This window comes from Oncorhynchus masou, chromosome 5 (genome assembly GCF_036934945.1).
Source record: "Oncorhynchus masou masou isolate Uvic2021 chromosome 5, UVic_Omas_1.1, whole genome shotgun sequence".
In the NCBI taxonomy this organism is placed as follows: domain Eukaryota; kingdom Metazoa; phylum Chordata; class Actinopteri; order Salmoniformes; family Salmonidae; genus Oncorhynchus; species Oncorhynchus masou.
The window spans coordinates 25,785,084-25,803,272 of NC_088216.1; the positions used below are offsets into that span (position 1 = coordinate 25,785,084).

Sequence of the window (18,189 nt, forward strand, 5' to 3'; positions counted from 1 at the left end):
AATTGAATGGGTTATTCGTAACAATTAGTGGCCAAACAAATGTATTTAATGGCACGATCTAGTGGACCAACTAGGTACTGCGAATTTGATTTTGTATTTCATGACGTATATTTAATGCGCCTGAAGTTTCATATTGTGCGCGCAAAATAAGAAGAGCTGTCTGAAGTTGAATTAATATTGAGCATTTTGGGGCATAGCTACGATGTTTAGCCCTCGCCCCACCCCTTGTTCAGGCCGAAGGCAGTCCTCAAGGGTCACCGGTAGAAAGAGTCTAGCCGGTACACCTACAGGGCTTCTCTTTTCCCCACGTAGGACGTCGTTAGCAGCGAGGTGAGTGTCCATGCTTCATCATGCCATTGTCAACAGTGTCTCTTCAGGCACAGTCAATCGTGGTGTGTTTTTAAACAACTGCTGGCCCTCTCATTTCCAGATCAACTCCCACGCGTGTGCAGAGCTACTCAACTTCAGAAGCACTCCACTTCGATGTCCAGACGTTTGGCTCTTCTCTACCTGTCAAAGTCATGGAGGCTTTGACTATGGCTGATGGTGGGTCATTGACTCTTTACTGTTATTATCTCTCTGCGAGTTATACATGCTGTAGAATGCATTGTACAGGTCATCCCGATCAATGCTCTACTCTCCCACGGGTTTTGTGTCCCTCAGCTGATGACCAGATCTCTGTGAAGGTGGATGAGAGTGGCTGGGCCTGGATGGTGTGTGGAGAGAGACTGATCATCTGGAAGATCTGCCAGACTGCTGTTGCAAAGGTACAGTTCAGTGGGTCACACCGTAGCAAAGCGCTTTGAAACGGAACACAAAATGAGCCCTCCTTATTGGGCAAGTCCAGGTAGAACCCTACCACTTTGTGTCACTCCGTTTCAAAACTGGATACACAACCCTGGTTGATAATGATGAGATATGCAACACTTTGATACAGTGTGTCCTATAATAACAAAAAAACATGCAGTGCCAATGTGTGAACCTTCTCTGTTGTGTTTCCTAGTTGTCAGTATGTAAGGGCCTCCAGCTGCCCACTAGTGAGTTTGTCTACTATGCTGACCTCATCTCGATATCATCTCCCAGCCCTCTGGAGACTGCCACTGTTCAGGTAATCAATGACTATATCACTATTCAGGAAACTGAACTATTCAACCTCCAAAGCTGGGAACTCATCACACGTCTCCCTAATGACTTAACTGTTAGCTGTTGAGCAGCTATCCTGAGTGCCAGTCTCTTTCTGCTTTAGACTACTTGTTGTTGTCTTGACAAGGCATTCCTGACTGAATAAGCTGGCACTCAGGCTAATAATCAGGAACAAATGAACTGAAATTCCAATCAACTCACCATCAGTCATGGTTGTTTACTGTTGTGGGACTTTGTCTTGAATGCTCAGTCTATCTCTGTCATGGCGGTGGCTCCAGAGGGAACAGCCCGGTTCTGGCCCAGTTTGGCCCACGAGGGGAATTACGCTGAGACTGTGGTCGACATGGGCGAAAACCTCTGCAACTTTGTTGTGGCTGTTAGGGTAAGTTGGTATGTTGTGGATGCATTGTTCTTCAAATCACATTTATTGGTCATATACACATGGTTAGTAGATGTTAATGCAAGTGTAGCGAAATGCTTGTGCTTCTAGTTCCGACAGTGCAGTAATATCTAACAAGTCATCTAACAATTCCCCAACAACAACCTAATACACACAAATCTAAAGGGGTGAATGAGAATATGAACATATAAGTATATGGATGAGTGATGGTCGAGCGGCATATGATGTGTACGCCGAGGAACTTAAAACTTTCCATCTTCTCCACTGCTGTCCCTTCGATGTGGATGGAGGGTGCTGTCTGCTGTTTCCTGAAGTCCACAATCATTTCCTTTGTTTTGTTAACGTTGAGTGAGAGGTTGTTTTCCTGACACCACACTTCCACACACCGCCCTCACCTCCTCCCTGTAGGCTGTCTCATCGTTGTTGGTAATCAAGCCCACTACTGCTGTGTCGTCTGCAAACTTGATGATTGAGTTGGAGGCGTGCATGGCCACGCAATCAGGTGAACGGGGAGTACAGGAGGGGGCTGAGCACGCACCCTTGTGGGGCCCCAGTGTTGAGGGTCAGCGAAGTGGAGATGTTGTTTCCTACCTTCACCACCTGGGTGTGGCCAGGACCCAATTGCACAGGGCAGGGTTGAGACCCAGGGCCTCCAGCTTGATGATGAGCTTGGAGGGTACTATGGTGTTGAATGCTGAGCTGTAGTCAGTGAACAGCATTCTTACATAGGTATTCCTTTTGTCCAGATGGGATAGGGCAGTGTGATGGCGATTGCGTCGTCTGTGGACCTATTGGGTCGGTATGCAAACTGAAGTGGGTCTAGGGTGACAGGTAAGGTGGAGGTGATATGATCCCTGACTAGTCTCTCAAAGCACATCATGATGACAGAAGTGTGTGCTAAGGGGCAACAGTCATTTTGTTCAGTTATCTTTGCCTTCTTGGGTACAGGAACAATGGAAGCCATCTTGAAGCATGTGGGGACAACAGACTGGGATATGGAGCGATTGACTATGTCTGTAAATACACCAGCCAGCTGGTCTGCGCATGCTCTGAGGACGTGGCTAGGGATGCCGTCTGGGCCAGCAGCCTTGCGAGGGTTAACGTTTAAATGTTTTACTCACGTCTGCCACGGAGAAGGAGAGGGGAGCGCAGCAGTCATTGTTAGCGGGAAGCAACGGTGGCACTGTGTTATCCTCAAAGCGGGCAAAAAAGGTGTTTAGTTTGTCTGGAAGCGTGACGTCTGTGGCTGGTTTTCTTTTTGTCGTCCGTGATTTCCTGTAGACCCTGCCACATACGTCTCGTGTCCGTTGCGACCCCACCCTGTCCCTGTACTGGCATTTCGCTTGTTTGATTGCCTTGCGGAGGGAATAACTACACTGTTTATATTCAGTCATATTCCCAGACCTCTTTCCATGGTTAAATGCGGTGGATCGCGCTTTCAGTTTTGCGCGAATGCCTCCATCCATCCACGGTGTCTGGTTAGAGTAGGTTTTAATAGCCAAAGTGGGTACACCATCTCCAATGCACTTGAATACAGCACTGCTCCGCAATCACAGATAGAGGATGTATAGAGCAGGTTCTCATTATTAGTGGATTGAGAATTGCCAACAAAGTCTGTGTAAAATTGTAGCGCACAGATACACGTTGAGCATATTTATCTGATTTAAACATTATGTGCTGTTGATTTCATCCCCTTTCCTCTCCTCCCTCATCCCACCATCCCTCTCTTCCCTCAGGGGGGTAGTTTCATCGTGTCATCCTACAAGGGCCAGTTGATGCGCATCGGGGCGGACCCCTCCGGAAAGCCGCTGCAGAGGGCGCTACAGCAGGGCCAGGGGGTGCTCTCCGGCATCGGACGCCGCGTCTCCAGCCTGTTTGGCATGCGCGCCCCGCTCACCAACAATAATGCACGTTTCTTCTAGTGGAGTCCTATGAATCCCCAAAATATAGTCATTAATAGGTAATATGAGGATAACAGCTCACATACCCTCTTCTCCCTTTATAGCTCCACAGTGTTCTGTGGGTGGGAGAGCCGGGCTGCCTGTATACTCTGACCTCCTGTGGGCTCAGTAAATGGGAGGTGGATGAGGTCACAGAGCACCAGGTCCTCAGCTGGGACTCCAGCCGCGCTCTGACGGAGAGTGTCGCCGACGCCATCTGGGTAAGCAGAACAACACTTTACATGAATGTTGTGTTGCTTTACTTTGGCAGGTTGCGTTAAATCATGGTGTGTTACTTTGAGGTGAACTTTCCCCTTGGTATCTGCCAAAATAAAGGAAACACTTGAGTAAATGAGGGACACAAAGCATGTGCTTCCTGAGTTAATTAATAAATGAACATATTATCATGCTGAGCCATTATGGCTACCATGGCTAGAAGAGATCTCAGTGACTTTGAAAGAGTGGTATCAAAGGAGCATAGGGGGTTTAAAGCGTGTGTGTGTCTGTCACCAGATCTCAAACCAATTGAACACTTATGTAAGATCCTGGAGCGACGCCTGAAACGGTGTTTTCCACCACCATCAACAAAACACCAAATTATGCAATTTATTGTGGAAAAATTGTATTGCATCCCTCCAATAGAGTTCCAGACACTTGTATAATCTGTGCCACGGTGCATCGACGCTTTTCAGGTGGCTAGTGGCGGCCCAACACCCTATTAAGACACTTACGTTGGTGTTTCCTTTATTTTGGTAGTTAACCAGTAGATTGGATGATTGTCCTGAAGGCATGACCTGTTTTTTTTTTTCTCTCTCGCCATCAATCAGGGGTCAGAGAGCAACTATGAGGAAATCAAGGAGGGAGTGAACGTTACCTACATGGACATGCAGCTGAGCCAGTAAGTCGAGCTCTCATCTAGGTTTCTGGGTGTGTATTTATCTCACTACATGATTTGATGTAATAGTCAGCTGGTGACTGCGACTATGAATCTACATCCTTCTGACTAATGTTTTTTCCAGGGATGGCCTGGTAGTGTTGGCAGCAGCCTGGCACCCCTCAGACTCCCCCTGCCTATCCTACTTCTGCCTGGTCACCCTGCTGGACAACGGCAATAACATCTCTGAGGAGCTCTCTGTGGAGGTCACCAAGTACAACCCCCCTTTCCAGGTCAGTTTTCACTTACCCTGGTCACTATTGGGCTTCAACTGAATTAGTATATGAATTAGTATATTATGGTTTATGAATGCTTTTAAAAAAAAATATTGTATGAGTTTGAAAGTGGCAATAGGTTCCCTAAGGAGACTCGCTCAAGGCTTCATGGCTTTCTACATTTTCATGAATTTCAACAAAATAGAATGCTATTTTTCAGACATGAAAATATCAACCATATTGGTCTTCCTTCAGTTTAAATGTGTATGTTTATTTGTCTAATGGTTGATATGTTGTGTTATTCCCCACAGAGTGAGGATGCCCTCCAGGCCATGAGGCTGTTGTTACCACTGGCCTCCAGCCCTGCTGCCTTCCTGTATAACGAGGAGCTGGTGTTTGCCTGCTCCACTGGTACCGGCAGAGGTCTACCTGAGGAGAAGATCCCCTTCAACACACCTGGTAAGAGACATGGATAATGGGCTCAAGGTTAGAGGACATTGGGTGCCTCTCAATAGTTTAAAATTGGCCCTTTTCCTCATCTCATTTTCTTAATTTAAAAAAAATTTGACAAGAAGAGGAAGCCTTTAGAGACTGTTGACATGCACCCAATGATTTAAACGGAATGGTATTGATGAGTGAATGATGTAGATGGCTACAACAACAGCTCTCAGTAATACCTAGTTATCATAATAATATCAACAACCTTTTTGTCTTTTTAGATCATTATCCATTTTCATGAATGGTCAATTTGACTTGACTCGACTCCCATGTTTCTATTCTCACCGTCCTCCTTCATCTCTCCAGGTGACTGTCTGCGTGGTGGGGGTTGCTGTGCCAACCTGCCGGTGTTCTTCTCCCAGAACAGTGGTCTGGTGGCCGTGGTGGCCAGGGAGAGTGCCTCCATGCTGCCTGAGACCATGGAGGACTCCCTCTGCTTCTCCTTGGCTGGGGCTGGCCCTGAGGTAGAGAGTAGAGTCCGATTAAATAAAGCAGGGCTAGGTCTCTGATATGGAACTGGGTCGCCAATTGGGTCATTTGACTTGTATGAATAATGAGATGACATTCAATTGGTGGACTAGCAATTTCATTCTTTTTACATAATTGGTGAGTTCACATTGTTCACACTTTTTGGTTTCAAGGCAACTGCTATGGAGACTCCGACTAGGATGGAGCCTGTAGCGCAAGAGGACAAAACCAAACTCCTAAAAGCAGCGTTCCTGCAGTTCTGCAGGTAAGTCTGCAGAAAGATTGTGTGATGTTGGCCCCAATTGCTGAAGTTTTAGTATTTTTGACAGTGACACAGACTTCCTTCGGAAAAACAAGGGAATATGTTTGTTTCTCCCCTGAAAAAATGTCCCTGTGTTGAGGACGATGTGGATTTAGGTCTGTGTAATTACTTGCTCTCTGTGATTGCATCTGCCCAGTTGTTGGTAAGCTCGAGCAGCTGTTACTGCCAAATGAGGACGCAGAGCTCTGAGTTTTTTACAGAAAGAGGGAGGGAGTGACTGCGTGAGAGAGTACATGTAGACATTGAGTGAATGAGGTGTGTACACTTTTTAAATGAGTAGCACTAAGTAATTTATGTGAAATTATTTTATGTGTTTTCAGGAATGACCTGGTTAAATGATCTAAGCAATAAACATTGTTACTGTTGAGTTTACCTTACAATGTTGTGAGTAGAACGTAACTGTTGTGTTTATCAGGAATGACCTGGTGGGGGCCCAGAACATGACAGATGAGCTGTTCCCCCCGGAGGGGGACGGAGACGAGGAGGTGAGCGGGGAGCTGGACCTGGTGGTGACCCGGATCAACCTGGACCTGGTGGACGACTACCCAGCCTCAGACCCCCGCTGGGCCGAGTCTGTCCCTGACGGTGGGAGGGAGGGAGGGAAACAGAAAAAGAGGGAGAGATATGTAGACAGACGACGACATGGAAACCTGTAGTTATTTTCTATCAAAGTGATTGAATATATTGTTCCACATAGAAGTGACCTTGTTTCTGTGTTGTTGTGTCCAGAGAGTGCTGGCTTCCCTCTGACCTCCCTCATCATCCTCCACCAGCTAGAGGACAAGATGAAGGCCCACGGCTGCTTCATGGACTTCCTGCTACAGGTGGGCCACCTGCATAGAAATATATTTCAGTCCAGTTTAATCCAGAATAATTCTAATCCTGTGGGCCACCTGCATAGAAATACATTACAGTCCAGTTTAATCCGGAATAATTCTAATCCTGTGGGCCACCTGCATAGAAATACATTTCAGTCCAGTTTAATCTGGAATAATTCTAATCATATGGGTCACCGTGGGATCGGACTTCACTACAGAGCTCCTCACAGATTTCTGAATAAAGATCGATATGTCATGACTGAGTTCAACAACCATACCTCGTTACCCCACACCCCGATTTCCAAACGAGCTTCAATGCCATACAACACTCCTTCCGTGGCCTCCAACTGCTCTTTAACGCTAGTAAAACTAAATGCATGTTCTTCAACCGATCGCTGCTTGCAACCGGCTGCCTACACCCGGCTGCCTGCACCCGCCTTCCTGACTAGCATCACTACTCGGAACCGTTCTGACTTAGAATATGTGGACAACTACAACGACTTCGGGGCTATTTACAAAATGGCCTCCAACACTCTACTCAGCAAACTGGATGCAGTCTATCACAGTGCTACCTGTTTTGTCACCAAAGCCCCATATACCACCCACCACTGCGACCTGTATGCTCTCGTCGGCTGGCCCTCGCTACATATTTGTTGCCAAACCCACTGGTTCCAGGTCATCTATAAGTCTTTGCTAGGTAAAGCTCCGCCTTATCTCAGTTCACTGGTCACCATAACAACACCCACCCGTAGCACGCGCTCCAGCAGGTATCTCACTGGTCATCCCCAAAGCCAACACTTCCTTTGGTTGCCTTTCCTTCCAGTTCTCTGCTGCCAATGACTGGAACAAATTGCAAAAATACGTCTCCAACTTCAGCTATCTGATCAGTTTACCGATCGCTGCAGCTGTACACAGCCCATCTGTAAATAGCCCATCCAACTACCTACCTCATCCCCATATTGTTTTTATTTACGTTTTTGCTCTTTTGCACACCAGTATTTCTACTTGCACATCATCATCTGCACACCTATCAATCCAGTGTTCATTTGCTAAATTGTAATTACTTCACTACTATTGGCCTATTTATTGCCTTACCTTCTTACTACATTTGCACACACTGTACATATATTTTTCTATTGTGTTATTGACTGTACGTTTATTTATGTGTAACTCTGTTGTTGTTTCTGTCGCACTGCTTTGCTTTATCTTAGCCAGGTCACAGTTGTAAATGAGAACTTGTTCTCATACTGGCACACCTCCCTTCCCCCACAGGTGGGTCTCCTGGACCGGCTGGGCCAGACCGCGGTGCGCTCGTCTCCCATGGCGACGCGCCTGTTGCTGTGTGAACACGCGGAGAAGCTACAGGCGGCCATGACGCTGAAGAACCACCACGCCAAGCACGGCGAGCTGGTCAATCGCGCCATCCTCATTGCCTTGAGGAAGAGCAACGCAACCGTGTCCACCAGCCTCACGGCCGCAGACGTCTTCTTCAGAGAGGTGACAATGACAGAGATCATAGTTGGGGTCTTCACACAATTTAGATGATTTGAGATTCCAATTTAATCATAAAATCATGTTTTCTGTCAAAACATTAGCTTTGGGATTGTGGGAAGCTTCTGTCTTATGCCTGAGGTGAGGTTATTAAGAGGTGTGTGTGTGTGTGTGTGTGTGTGTGTGTGTAGGTGTCTCAGATCTCCTCAGTCTTTGAGTGTCTACTGGAAGAGGAGGAGAGGACTCTGAAGGAGAACCCTGTGGACTCTGTGAAGTGGGCTGAAGTAGTGCTCAGTGTCAACACCATCATCAAGGTACACAACACAGTCAGTGCGGGCCCTCTGTATCCACATCCATATTGTTTGTCACGTATCTCCCATGCATGTGTATAGTTGCCTTTTGATCATATGGTGTGCTTGTATATACAGTGAATTTGTAAAGTATTCAGACCCCTTGACAATCTACACACACTACCCCATAATGACAAAGCAAAAACAGGTTTTTAGACATTTTTGCAAATATATGCAAAAAAACATCACATTTACATAAGTATTCAGACCCTTTACTCAGTACTTTGTTGAAGCACCTTTGGCAGCGATTACAGCCTTGAGTCTTCTTGGTATGACACTACAAGCTTGGCACACCTGTATTTAGGGAGTTTCTCCTATTCTTCTCTGCAGATCCTCTCAAGCTCTGTCAGGTTGGACGGGGAGCATCACTGCATATCTATTTTCAGGTCTCTCCAGAGATGGTGGATTGGGTTCAAGTCCAGGCTCTGGCTGGGCCACTCAAGGACATTCAGAGACTTGTCCCGAAGCCACACCTGCATTGTCTTGTCTGTGTGCATAGGGTCATTATCCTGTTGGAAGGTGAACCTTCGCCCCAGTCTGAGGTCCTTAGTGCTCTGGAGCAGGTTTTCATCAAGGATCTCTCGGTACTTTGCTCTGTTCATCTTTCCTTCGATCCTGACTAGTCCCCCAGTCCCTGCCGCAGAAAACATCCCCACAGCATGATGCTGCCACCACCATGCTTCACCGTGCCAGGTTTCCTCCAGACGTTTGGCATTCAGGCCAAAGTGTTCAATCTTGGTTTCATCAGACCAGAGAATCTTGTTTTCATGGCCTGAGAGTCCTTCAGGTGCCTTTTGGCAAACTCCAAGTGTACTGTCATGAGCATTTTTATTGAGGAATGGCTTCTGTCTCACCACTCTACCATAAAGGCCTGATTGGGGGAGTGCTACAGAGATGGTTGTCCTTCTGTAAGGTTCTCCCATCTCCACAGAGGAACTCTGGAGCTCTGTCAGAGTGACCATCGGGTTCTTGGTGGTTCCAAACTTCCTCCATTTAAGTGGGGCCACTGGGTTCTTGGGGATATTCAATGCTGCAGGCATTTTTTGGTACTCTTCCCCAGATCTATGCCTCGATCTATGCCTCCTGTCTCGGAGAGCTACGGACAATTCCTTTGACCTCATGGCTGGGTTTTTGCTCTGACATGCACTGTCAACTGTGGGACCTTTTAAATAGACAGGTGTATGCCTTTCCAAATCATGTCCTATCAATTGAATTTACCACAGGTGGACTCTAATCAAGTTGTAGAAACATCTCAAGGATGATCAATGGAAACAGGGTGCACCTGAGCTCAATTTCGAGACTCATAGCAAACGGTCTGAGTATTTATGTAAATGAGGTATTTTATTTTTCATAAATTGGCAAAAATGTCTTTGTTTTCGCTTTCTCAATATGGGGTATTGTGTGTAGATTTAATGAGGAACAATAATGTATTTAATACATTTTTGAATAACCTAACCTAACAAAATGTGGAAAAGGTCAAGGGGTCTGAATACTTTCCGAATGCACTGTAGATTTGTCTTGTTGGAAGACAAATCTCCATCCCAGTCTCAGGTCTTTTGCAGACTCCATCAGGTTTTCTTCCAGAATGGTCCTGTATTTGGCTCCATCCATCTTCCCATCAATTTTAACCATCTTCCCTGTCCCTGCTGAAGAAAAGCAGGCCCAAACCATGATGCTGCCACCACCATGTTTGACAGTGGGGATGGTGTGTTCAGGGTGATGAGCTGTGTTGCTTTTACGCCAAACATAACGTTTTGCATTGTTGCCAAAAAGGTCAATTTTGGTTTCATCTGACCAGAGCACCTTCTTCCACACGTTTGGTGTGTCTCCCAGGTGGCTTGTGGCAAACTTTAAACAACACTTTTTATGGATATCTTTAAGAAATGGCTTTCTTCTTGCCACTCTTCCATAAAGGCCAGATTTGTGCAATATACAACTGATTGTTGTCCTACGGACAGAGTCTCCCACCTCAGCTGTAGATCTCTGCAGTTCATCCAGAGTGATCATGGGCCTCTTGGCTGCATCTCTGATCAGTCTTCTCCTTGTATGAGCTGAAAGAGGGTCGGCCAGGTCTTGGTAAATTTGCAGTGGTCTGATACTCCTTCCATTTCAATATTATCACTTGCACAGTGCTCCTTGGGATGTTTAAAGCTTGGGAAATCTTTTTGTATCCAAATCCGGCTTTAAACTTCTTCACAACAGTATCTCGGACCTGCCTGGTGTGTTCCTTGTTCTTCATGATGCTCTCTGCGCTTTTAACGGACCTCTGAGACTATCACAGTGCAGGTGCATTTATACGAAGACTTGATTACACACAGGTGGATTATATTTATCATCATTAGTCATTTAGGTCAACATTGGATCATTCAGAGATCCTCACTGAACTTCTGGAGAGAGTTTGCTGCACTGAAAGTAAAGGGGCTGAATAATTTTGCACGCCCAATTTTTCAGTTTTTGATTTGTTAAAAAAGTTTGAAATATCCAATAAATGTCGTTCCACTTCATGATTGTGTCCCACTTGTTGTTGATTCTTCACAAAAAAATACAGTTTTATATCTTTATGTTTGAAGCCTGAAATGTGGCAAAAGGTCGCAAAGTTCAAGGGGGCCGAATACTTTCGCAAGGCACTGTATATTCTGAGCAACAATATAAGTGCAAGGTTTAAAGTGTTGGTCCATGAGCTGAAATAAAAGATCCCAGAAATGTTTCATACGCACAAAAAAATAATTTCTCTCTAATTTGTTTACCTTTCCTATTAGTGAGCATTTCTTCTTTGCCCAGATAATCCATCCACCTTACAGGTGTGGCATATCAAAAAGCTGATTAAACAGCATGATCATTACACAGTTGCACCTTGTGCTGGGCCTGGCTCCCAAGCTGGTAGGCCTATGCCCAGTCATGTGAAATCCATAGATTAGGGCCTAATGAATTTATTTCAATTGACTGATTTCCTTTATATGAACTGTAACTCAGTAAAATCATTGAAATTGTTGCCTGTTGCGTTTTTATATTTTTGTTCATATACGTGCAGTTGAAGTCAGAAGTTTACATACACCTTAGCCAACTGTATTTAAACTCAGTTCTTCACAATTTCTGATATTTATTCCAAGTAAAAAAAATCCCTGTCTTAGTTCAGTTAGGATCACCAGTTTATTTTAAGAATGTGAAATGTCAGAATAATAGTAGAGTGAATGATTTATTTCAGCTTTTATTTCTTTCATCACATTCCCAGTGGGTCAGAAGTTTACATACACTCAATTAGTATTTGGTAGCATTGCCTTTAAATTGTTTAACTTGGGTCAAACGTTTAGGGTAGCCTTCCACAAGCTTCCCACAATAAGTTGGGTGAATTTTGGCCCATTCCTCCTGACAGAGCTGGTGTAAATGAGTCAGGTTTGTAGGCCTCCTTGCTCGCACATGCTTTTTCAATTCTGCCCACAAATGTTTCTATAGGATTGAGGTCAGGGCTTTGTGATGGCCACTCCAATACCTTGACTTTGTTGTCCTTAAGCCATTTTTTCCCACAATTTTGGAAGTATGCTTGGGGGCATTGTTCATTTAGAAGACCCATTTGCGACCAAGCTTTAACTTCCTGACGGATGTCTTGATGTTGCTTCAATCTATCCACATAATTTCCTCCCTCATGATGCCATCTATTTTGTGAAGTGCACCAGTCCCTCCTGCAGCAAAGCACCCCCACAACATGATGCTGCCACCCCCGTGCTTCACGTTGGGATGGTGTTCTTCAGCTTGCAAGCCTCCCCCTATTTCCTCCATACATAACGATGGTCATTATAGTTTTATTTTTGTTTCTTCAGACCAGAGTACATTTCTCCAAGAAGTACGATCTTTGTCCCTATGTACAGTTGCAAACCGTAGTCTAGCTTTTTTTATGGCGGTTTTGGAGCAGTGGCTTCTTCCTTGCTGAGCAGCCCGTCAGGTGATGTCAATATAGGACTTGTTTTACTATGGATATAGATACTTTTGTACCGGTTTCCTCCAGCATCTTCACAAGGTTCTTTGCTGTTGTTCTGGGATTGATTTGCACTTTTCGCACAAAGTACGTTCATCTCTAGGAGACAGAACGTGTCTCCTTCCTGAGCGGTATGACGGCTGCGTGGTTTGGTGGTGTTTATACTTGTGTACTATTGTTTGTACAGATGAACGTGGTACCTTCAAGCATTTGGAAATTGCTCCCAAGGATGAACCAGACTTGTGTAGGTCCACAATTTTTTTTCTGAGGTCTTGGCTGATATCTTTTGATTTTCCCATGATGTCAAGCAAAGAGCTATTGAGTTCGAAGGTAGGCCTTGAAATACATCCACAGGTACACCTCCAGTTGACTCAAATGATGTCAATTAGCCTATCAGAAGCTTCTAAAGCCATGACATAGTTTTATGGAATTTTCCAAGCTGTTTAAAGGCACAGTCAACTTAGTGTATGTAAACTTCTGACCCACTGGAATTGTGATACAGTGAGTTAAAAAGTGAAATAACCTGTCTGTAAACGATTGTTGGTAAATTGACTTGTCTCATGCACAAAGTAGATGTCCTAACTGACTTGCCAAAACTATAGTTTGTTAACAAGAAATTTGAAGTGGTTGAAAAACAAGATTTAAAGACTCCAACCTAAGTGTATGTAAACTGCTGACTTCAACTGTATGTCATGTTGCTTGTGAGGTGGTATTTCTTGTAATGGCACAGTCAGTAATTTGTGTACGTTTGTGTGTTGTATTCCAGGACATGCTGCAGGCTGCTGGTCAGTACAGAGACACCAAGGCCTCACTGTACAGAGCCTCAGAGAGCACCACTGCTGAGCCAGAATACATCCCATGGACCGGTATATTCGCTGTTGAACGCCTTGTCTCCTTTTGTTAATGTCAACTGATCTGAAAAGACAGGATAGGTGAAAGTGATATGCTAGATCCCTTTCACTGCGATGAAGGAGAAGAATTTAGAGTCTCCCAAATGTAAGACAATTGAGATGTGCCCTTAATCCCTAAACCTGCATCTTTCTCTCCTCACAGCCTCTAGCGGTCTGGGCGGTGTGCGTACCGTCATCGCCCGCCAGCACGAGGTGATCCTGCGTGACGTGTACCCTCACGCCGACTCGGAGATGCGCAATGGCCTGAACGAGCAGCTGACAGCACTGCTGGATGTGCTCCTGGGAGGCTACGTTGCCCAGCTGACCTCACTGAGACCAGGCTGTCCGGGCCAGCAGGACCACTACAACACCCTGGAGATGGAGTACACGCAGCGTCGCTCTGAGCTGCTCGCACCACTGTGTGAGTGGAGATTGAACTCAAAATACCGGGCGGGCATTTTGGCTTGAGTATTTGGTTACCGGGTCAAGCCATTTTGGAGTACAAAATAAGTGGAATTACACATTTTATAGCTAAATGTAGCTGATATTTTTCATAAATTATAAGTCTGACTGCTTATTGCATCCATTATAAAGGTAATATGTACACTTAAATAATATTAAGGGTGTTAACTTTTCCTTATGTTCCAGTGGAGCTGGGTCAGTACCAGTGGGTGGCGGCACTGGCAGAGAAATATTGTGACTTTGACATTCTGGTCCAGATGTGTGAGCAGACTGACAACCAGAATAGACTGCAGCACTACATGGCCAAGTTCGCCGACCAGGTCAGACACTAATCCATTAGGTGGAGAAATTTTGAAATGGGGAGGTACTACTTGAACTGGTCCAATAAGAACGCAGATTTTTTGTTGTTTGCAAAATGTTTTGCTACTGTGTGCCGTACTGAACACGACCAAATTTTATCACTGGTGTTTTATCAAATCTGGCACTAACAAGGGATATGTGCATGTTACATTTTAATTTATTTAGCAGACACTCTTATCCAGAGTGACTTACAGAAGCAATTAGGGTTAAGTGCCTTGCTCAAATTCACATCGACAGATTTTCACATAGTCTGCTCGGGGATTCGCACCAACAATCTTTTGGTTACTGGCCTAACGCTCTTAACCACTAGCCTACCTGCCGTTACTCAGACAGCGCATGTAAATCATACATTGATACCCATTATGCGATAAAAATTTTGTTATTTCTCAAGCTATGACTAGACTAGGATTCCAAAGATGCTGTGTGTTTCGTGGAATTTCCATGTCACTTCCTGTAGAACTTTGCGGACTTCCTGTTCCGCTGGTACATGGAGAAGGGAAAGCGGGGCAAGCTGCTCTCCCAGCCCATCGCCCAGCACCAGCAGCTGGCCAGCTTCCTGCAATCCCACGAACACCTCAGCTGGCTGCACCACATCCACGTACATGACTTCAGCAGTGTAAGTGGAACACACTCTCTCTCACACACACACACACACACATATATCAGTTGACCTTAGTAGCTAACTTGTGAACATGCCGCTTCATATGAAAAGACATACAGTAGATATCGTGTAGTTTCCCATGTTAATAGAAAGTGTTGTATTTGTGATATTTATTTTACCATCTCTTTCTCTTCCCAGGCCCACAACACTCTGTATGGCCAGGCCAACATGGAGACACGTTACTTTGTGAAGAAGAAGACCCTGTTGGCTCTCAGTAAACTGACTGCCCTGGCATCAGACATGCCTGAGGCTGTGATGAAGAAACATGTAGACGGTAAGGGGCTACTTGAGAGAATGCTGCTTAATTCTGCTTCGACTGTGTTCATATTTAGCCCTAAGACAACAGACACTGTTTGATGCAAAAGAAGCAAGGAAACCTCTGTTCACTGTGGGGTGTCTAATTGGTGAGTTTTGCAGGGATATCACCAGTGTTTTCTTTGTCATCCAACAGACATGGTAGAGCAGGAGCGGTTCCTGCTGCACCAGGAGACTCTGCCCAAACAGCTGCTGGAGGAGAAACAACAGAACCCAGACACCATGCCCCTGCTCAGCGCTCACAACCTTATTAATGTAAGAACACACATCAGTGGACCCCTCACATTACCACATAACCCAACACAGACAACGTTATCAATGCACCATTATAAACTGGGTGATTTGAGCCCTGAATGCTGATTGGCTGACAGCCAAGGTATATCAGACCGTATACCACAGGTATGACAAAATGTATTTTTACTGCTCAAATTACGCTGGTAACCAGTTTATAATAGCAATAAGTCACCTCTGAGGTTTGTGATATATTACCAATATGCCACACCTGAGTATTGTATCTAGGCACTCCGCGTTGTTATGCATATGAACAGCCGTTAGCCGTGGTATATTGGCCATATACCACACCCCCTCATGCCTTATAGCTTAAGTAGACTATATACACGCAAAGTCGCACAACCAGTAACTCTACATAAATCCACATACCTGCCACCACACAGATACATGATGACAATACAACACATACATCTATCCTCCGGTCACCAACTGAACCCCAAAAAGCAGCTCCCACAAATACCAATGGACTGACCTCATTTTTCTATTTTCTCACCAGCTGTATATTTGTGATGACAACCGACGAGCCAATGAGTATGACTTCAAGAAGGCTCTGGATCTACTGGAGTACATAGACGAGGTAGTCCAGCTAGCATGAATCATTAACTCAGGGTTAATTAATCAGGTCTGTCAGGGTTCACTGATATGGGCCATATTCTTGTTGCAGGAGGATGCTGTGGACATTGAGGGACTCAAGTGTGAGATCTTCTGCAAGGCCCTCAAGAAAGATGAGTAAGTACCGCTCAATGGCCCTAATCCTTCTATCCCACTCTTACTCCCTTTCTTGCTAATTTCCTAATTCCAAATTTGAAAGGATTTGATAGGTATAAATATGCTGTTTGACACTTCTTACATTTTTGTTATTTCTTTACGCTGTCAATGAGCTTTATATAGTAAATGCAATGCATTTATAAGTATTATTATTATTACTGTAAGTTTGCATTGAGCTGCCTTTTACGCTGTGTTTGTCACAGCTGGTCGTCTGCTGATGGAAACGATGACCCTCTGGAGGCAGCCAAGGACAGCATCTTTGTCAAGATCCTCCTCAAGCTCATACAAGAAGGTAAGCACTGCAGTAGCCATTTTGTCTCTGTGTCTGACCCAAGGATTTCACTGTATTCTCCTCAGTTAATTTGTTTGTTAACAACACATTTCAAGAGTTACTTAAGAGATATTTAGGAGATTGTTAAATTGTTGTAATATTTTTTTGTTATTAATGACAAAATATTGAAAAGGGTATTGAGTGTCACTGCTCTGTTTATGTACCTCTTTATGACCATTCCAACCTATTCAGAATATCTTCTCTTGTTGTTTTCCAGGTGTTCCTCTACAGACCTACCTTCCTGACTTCAAAGACCTTCTTCAACTGGACGAGATGGAGGCTTTGAAATCAAAGCCCACTTTTGAGTTTGTAATGCGGGCCAACTATGAACATTACCTGCAAGCACAGATCTGATGACCCCTTTCACAACTGTGTCTCCCAGGTTGCACTTGGTTTGTTCCTTTCCATTTTTACTGTTTGTTTGACAAAAAGATAACGTGTTGCATTTTCTAAATAAAAGTCATATTTCTGTAAATGTTCTATTTTTTTGATTTTGGCATTCACGAGACTCCTTTTTTTAAGTTTTTGAAAAACAAAATATATTGTTTTATTTCCTTACCTCAATAACCAGGGAAAAAGTAACATATGTAGATACACATCCTGAATCTCCAATACACCTATATCTTCTGTGATAATTGCTTGAGTAAAAGTCAGGAGAGTAAATGTCATGGATTCAACTGGAGCCGTTAGGCTAGGATCAGAGATGAAACAGTACACACCTCGTGTACTAGCCGCTCAAAATGAACACAACATCCAACTCAACAACAACCACACTCATTGATTAACATGCCATAATAGGCTATTGGATTTCTGCAGCAAGCCATTGGGTGCTCGTAGCCTTCATTGCCAACTGTATTGGGTTCTTGTTTAAATAGCGGGGCCTGACTCAAGTGTCTCCCTCCAACCCTTCGAGGAGTCTGCAACTGATCCACTTTCACTGATGGCAGAAGCAGATGGCCTCTGTCTTGTTCTAAAAATAGAAAATAGAGGTTAAATTAGGGACATACACAATAAATTACCACCACTGCTGTTATGGGGGAGGGGGATTGAAGGTTCAGTAGCCCTATATGGGGGGATTGAAAGAACTCCCTCTGAGAAAGTGTGCTTTTGGTAGGCTTCTAAGCATACTCTTTCAAACCTAATCAATAGTCTTGATTGACTTTTGAGTAGTTGTCATGGATGCTGACACTAAGTTGAAACTTTCACTGATCTTTGACAGATTGTTTGTGTGGGAGCTCTAGGTTTGGAATATTTTATTACAGGACTTCCTGTCTGGCTTGTAGAATGCCTCCATGGATGGTGGTGTGGTGTATGGTTGGTATGGAGATTACATTTACAAGCCTGAGTATTGGTCCCGCATGCGCTTGCAACGCCAGGATTGTGGGTTTGATTCCCACGGGAGACCAGTACGATAATGTTTGCACTCACTACTGTAAGTCGCTCTGGATAAAAGCGTCCGTTAAATAACAAATGTAAACATTGTAATATTGGTATACGAAGTAGGCTATCCCATCAATAACATGCCTATCAAAGCTAAAATTATAGGGACCAATGGAAGT

The 18,189-nt window shown here is 44.5% G+C and overlaps 1 protein-coding gene across 1 annotated transcript; it reads left to right on the plus strand.

The window, feature by feature from the left end:
• Positions 1–40: 40 nt before the first annotated feature.
• On the plus strand, positions 41–17,105 carry LOC135537995 (nuclear pore complex protein Nup133-like). The gene is made up of 26 exons (XM_064963999.1): positions 41–330; positions 431–546; positions 664–767; positions 1,004–1,108; positions 1,394–1,525; positions 3,280–3,450; positions 3,549–3,704; positions 4,311–4,381; positions 4,503–4,650; positions 4,944–5,091; positions 5,437–5,594; positions 5,772–5,863; positions 6,336–6,505; positions 6,650–6,744; positions 8,011–8,235; positions 8,421–8,543; positions 13,319–13,418; positions 13,606–13,863; positions 14,091–14,224; positions 14,722–14,880; positions 15,064–15,199; positions 15,377–15,495; positions 16,028–16,108; positions 16,196–16,260; positions 16,503–16,591; positions 16,848–17,105. The coding sequence occupies exons 1-26, from the start codon at positions 203–205 to the stop codon at positions 16,982–16,984; spliced, it is 3,420 nt and encodes a 1,139-aa protein (XP_064820071.1). The 5' UTR covers positions 41–202; the 3' UTR covers positions 16,985–17,105.
• Positions 17,106–18,189: the final 1,084 nt, after the last annotated feature.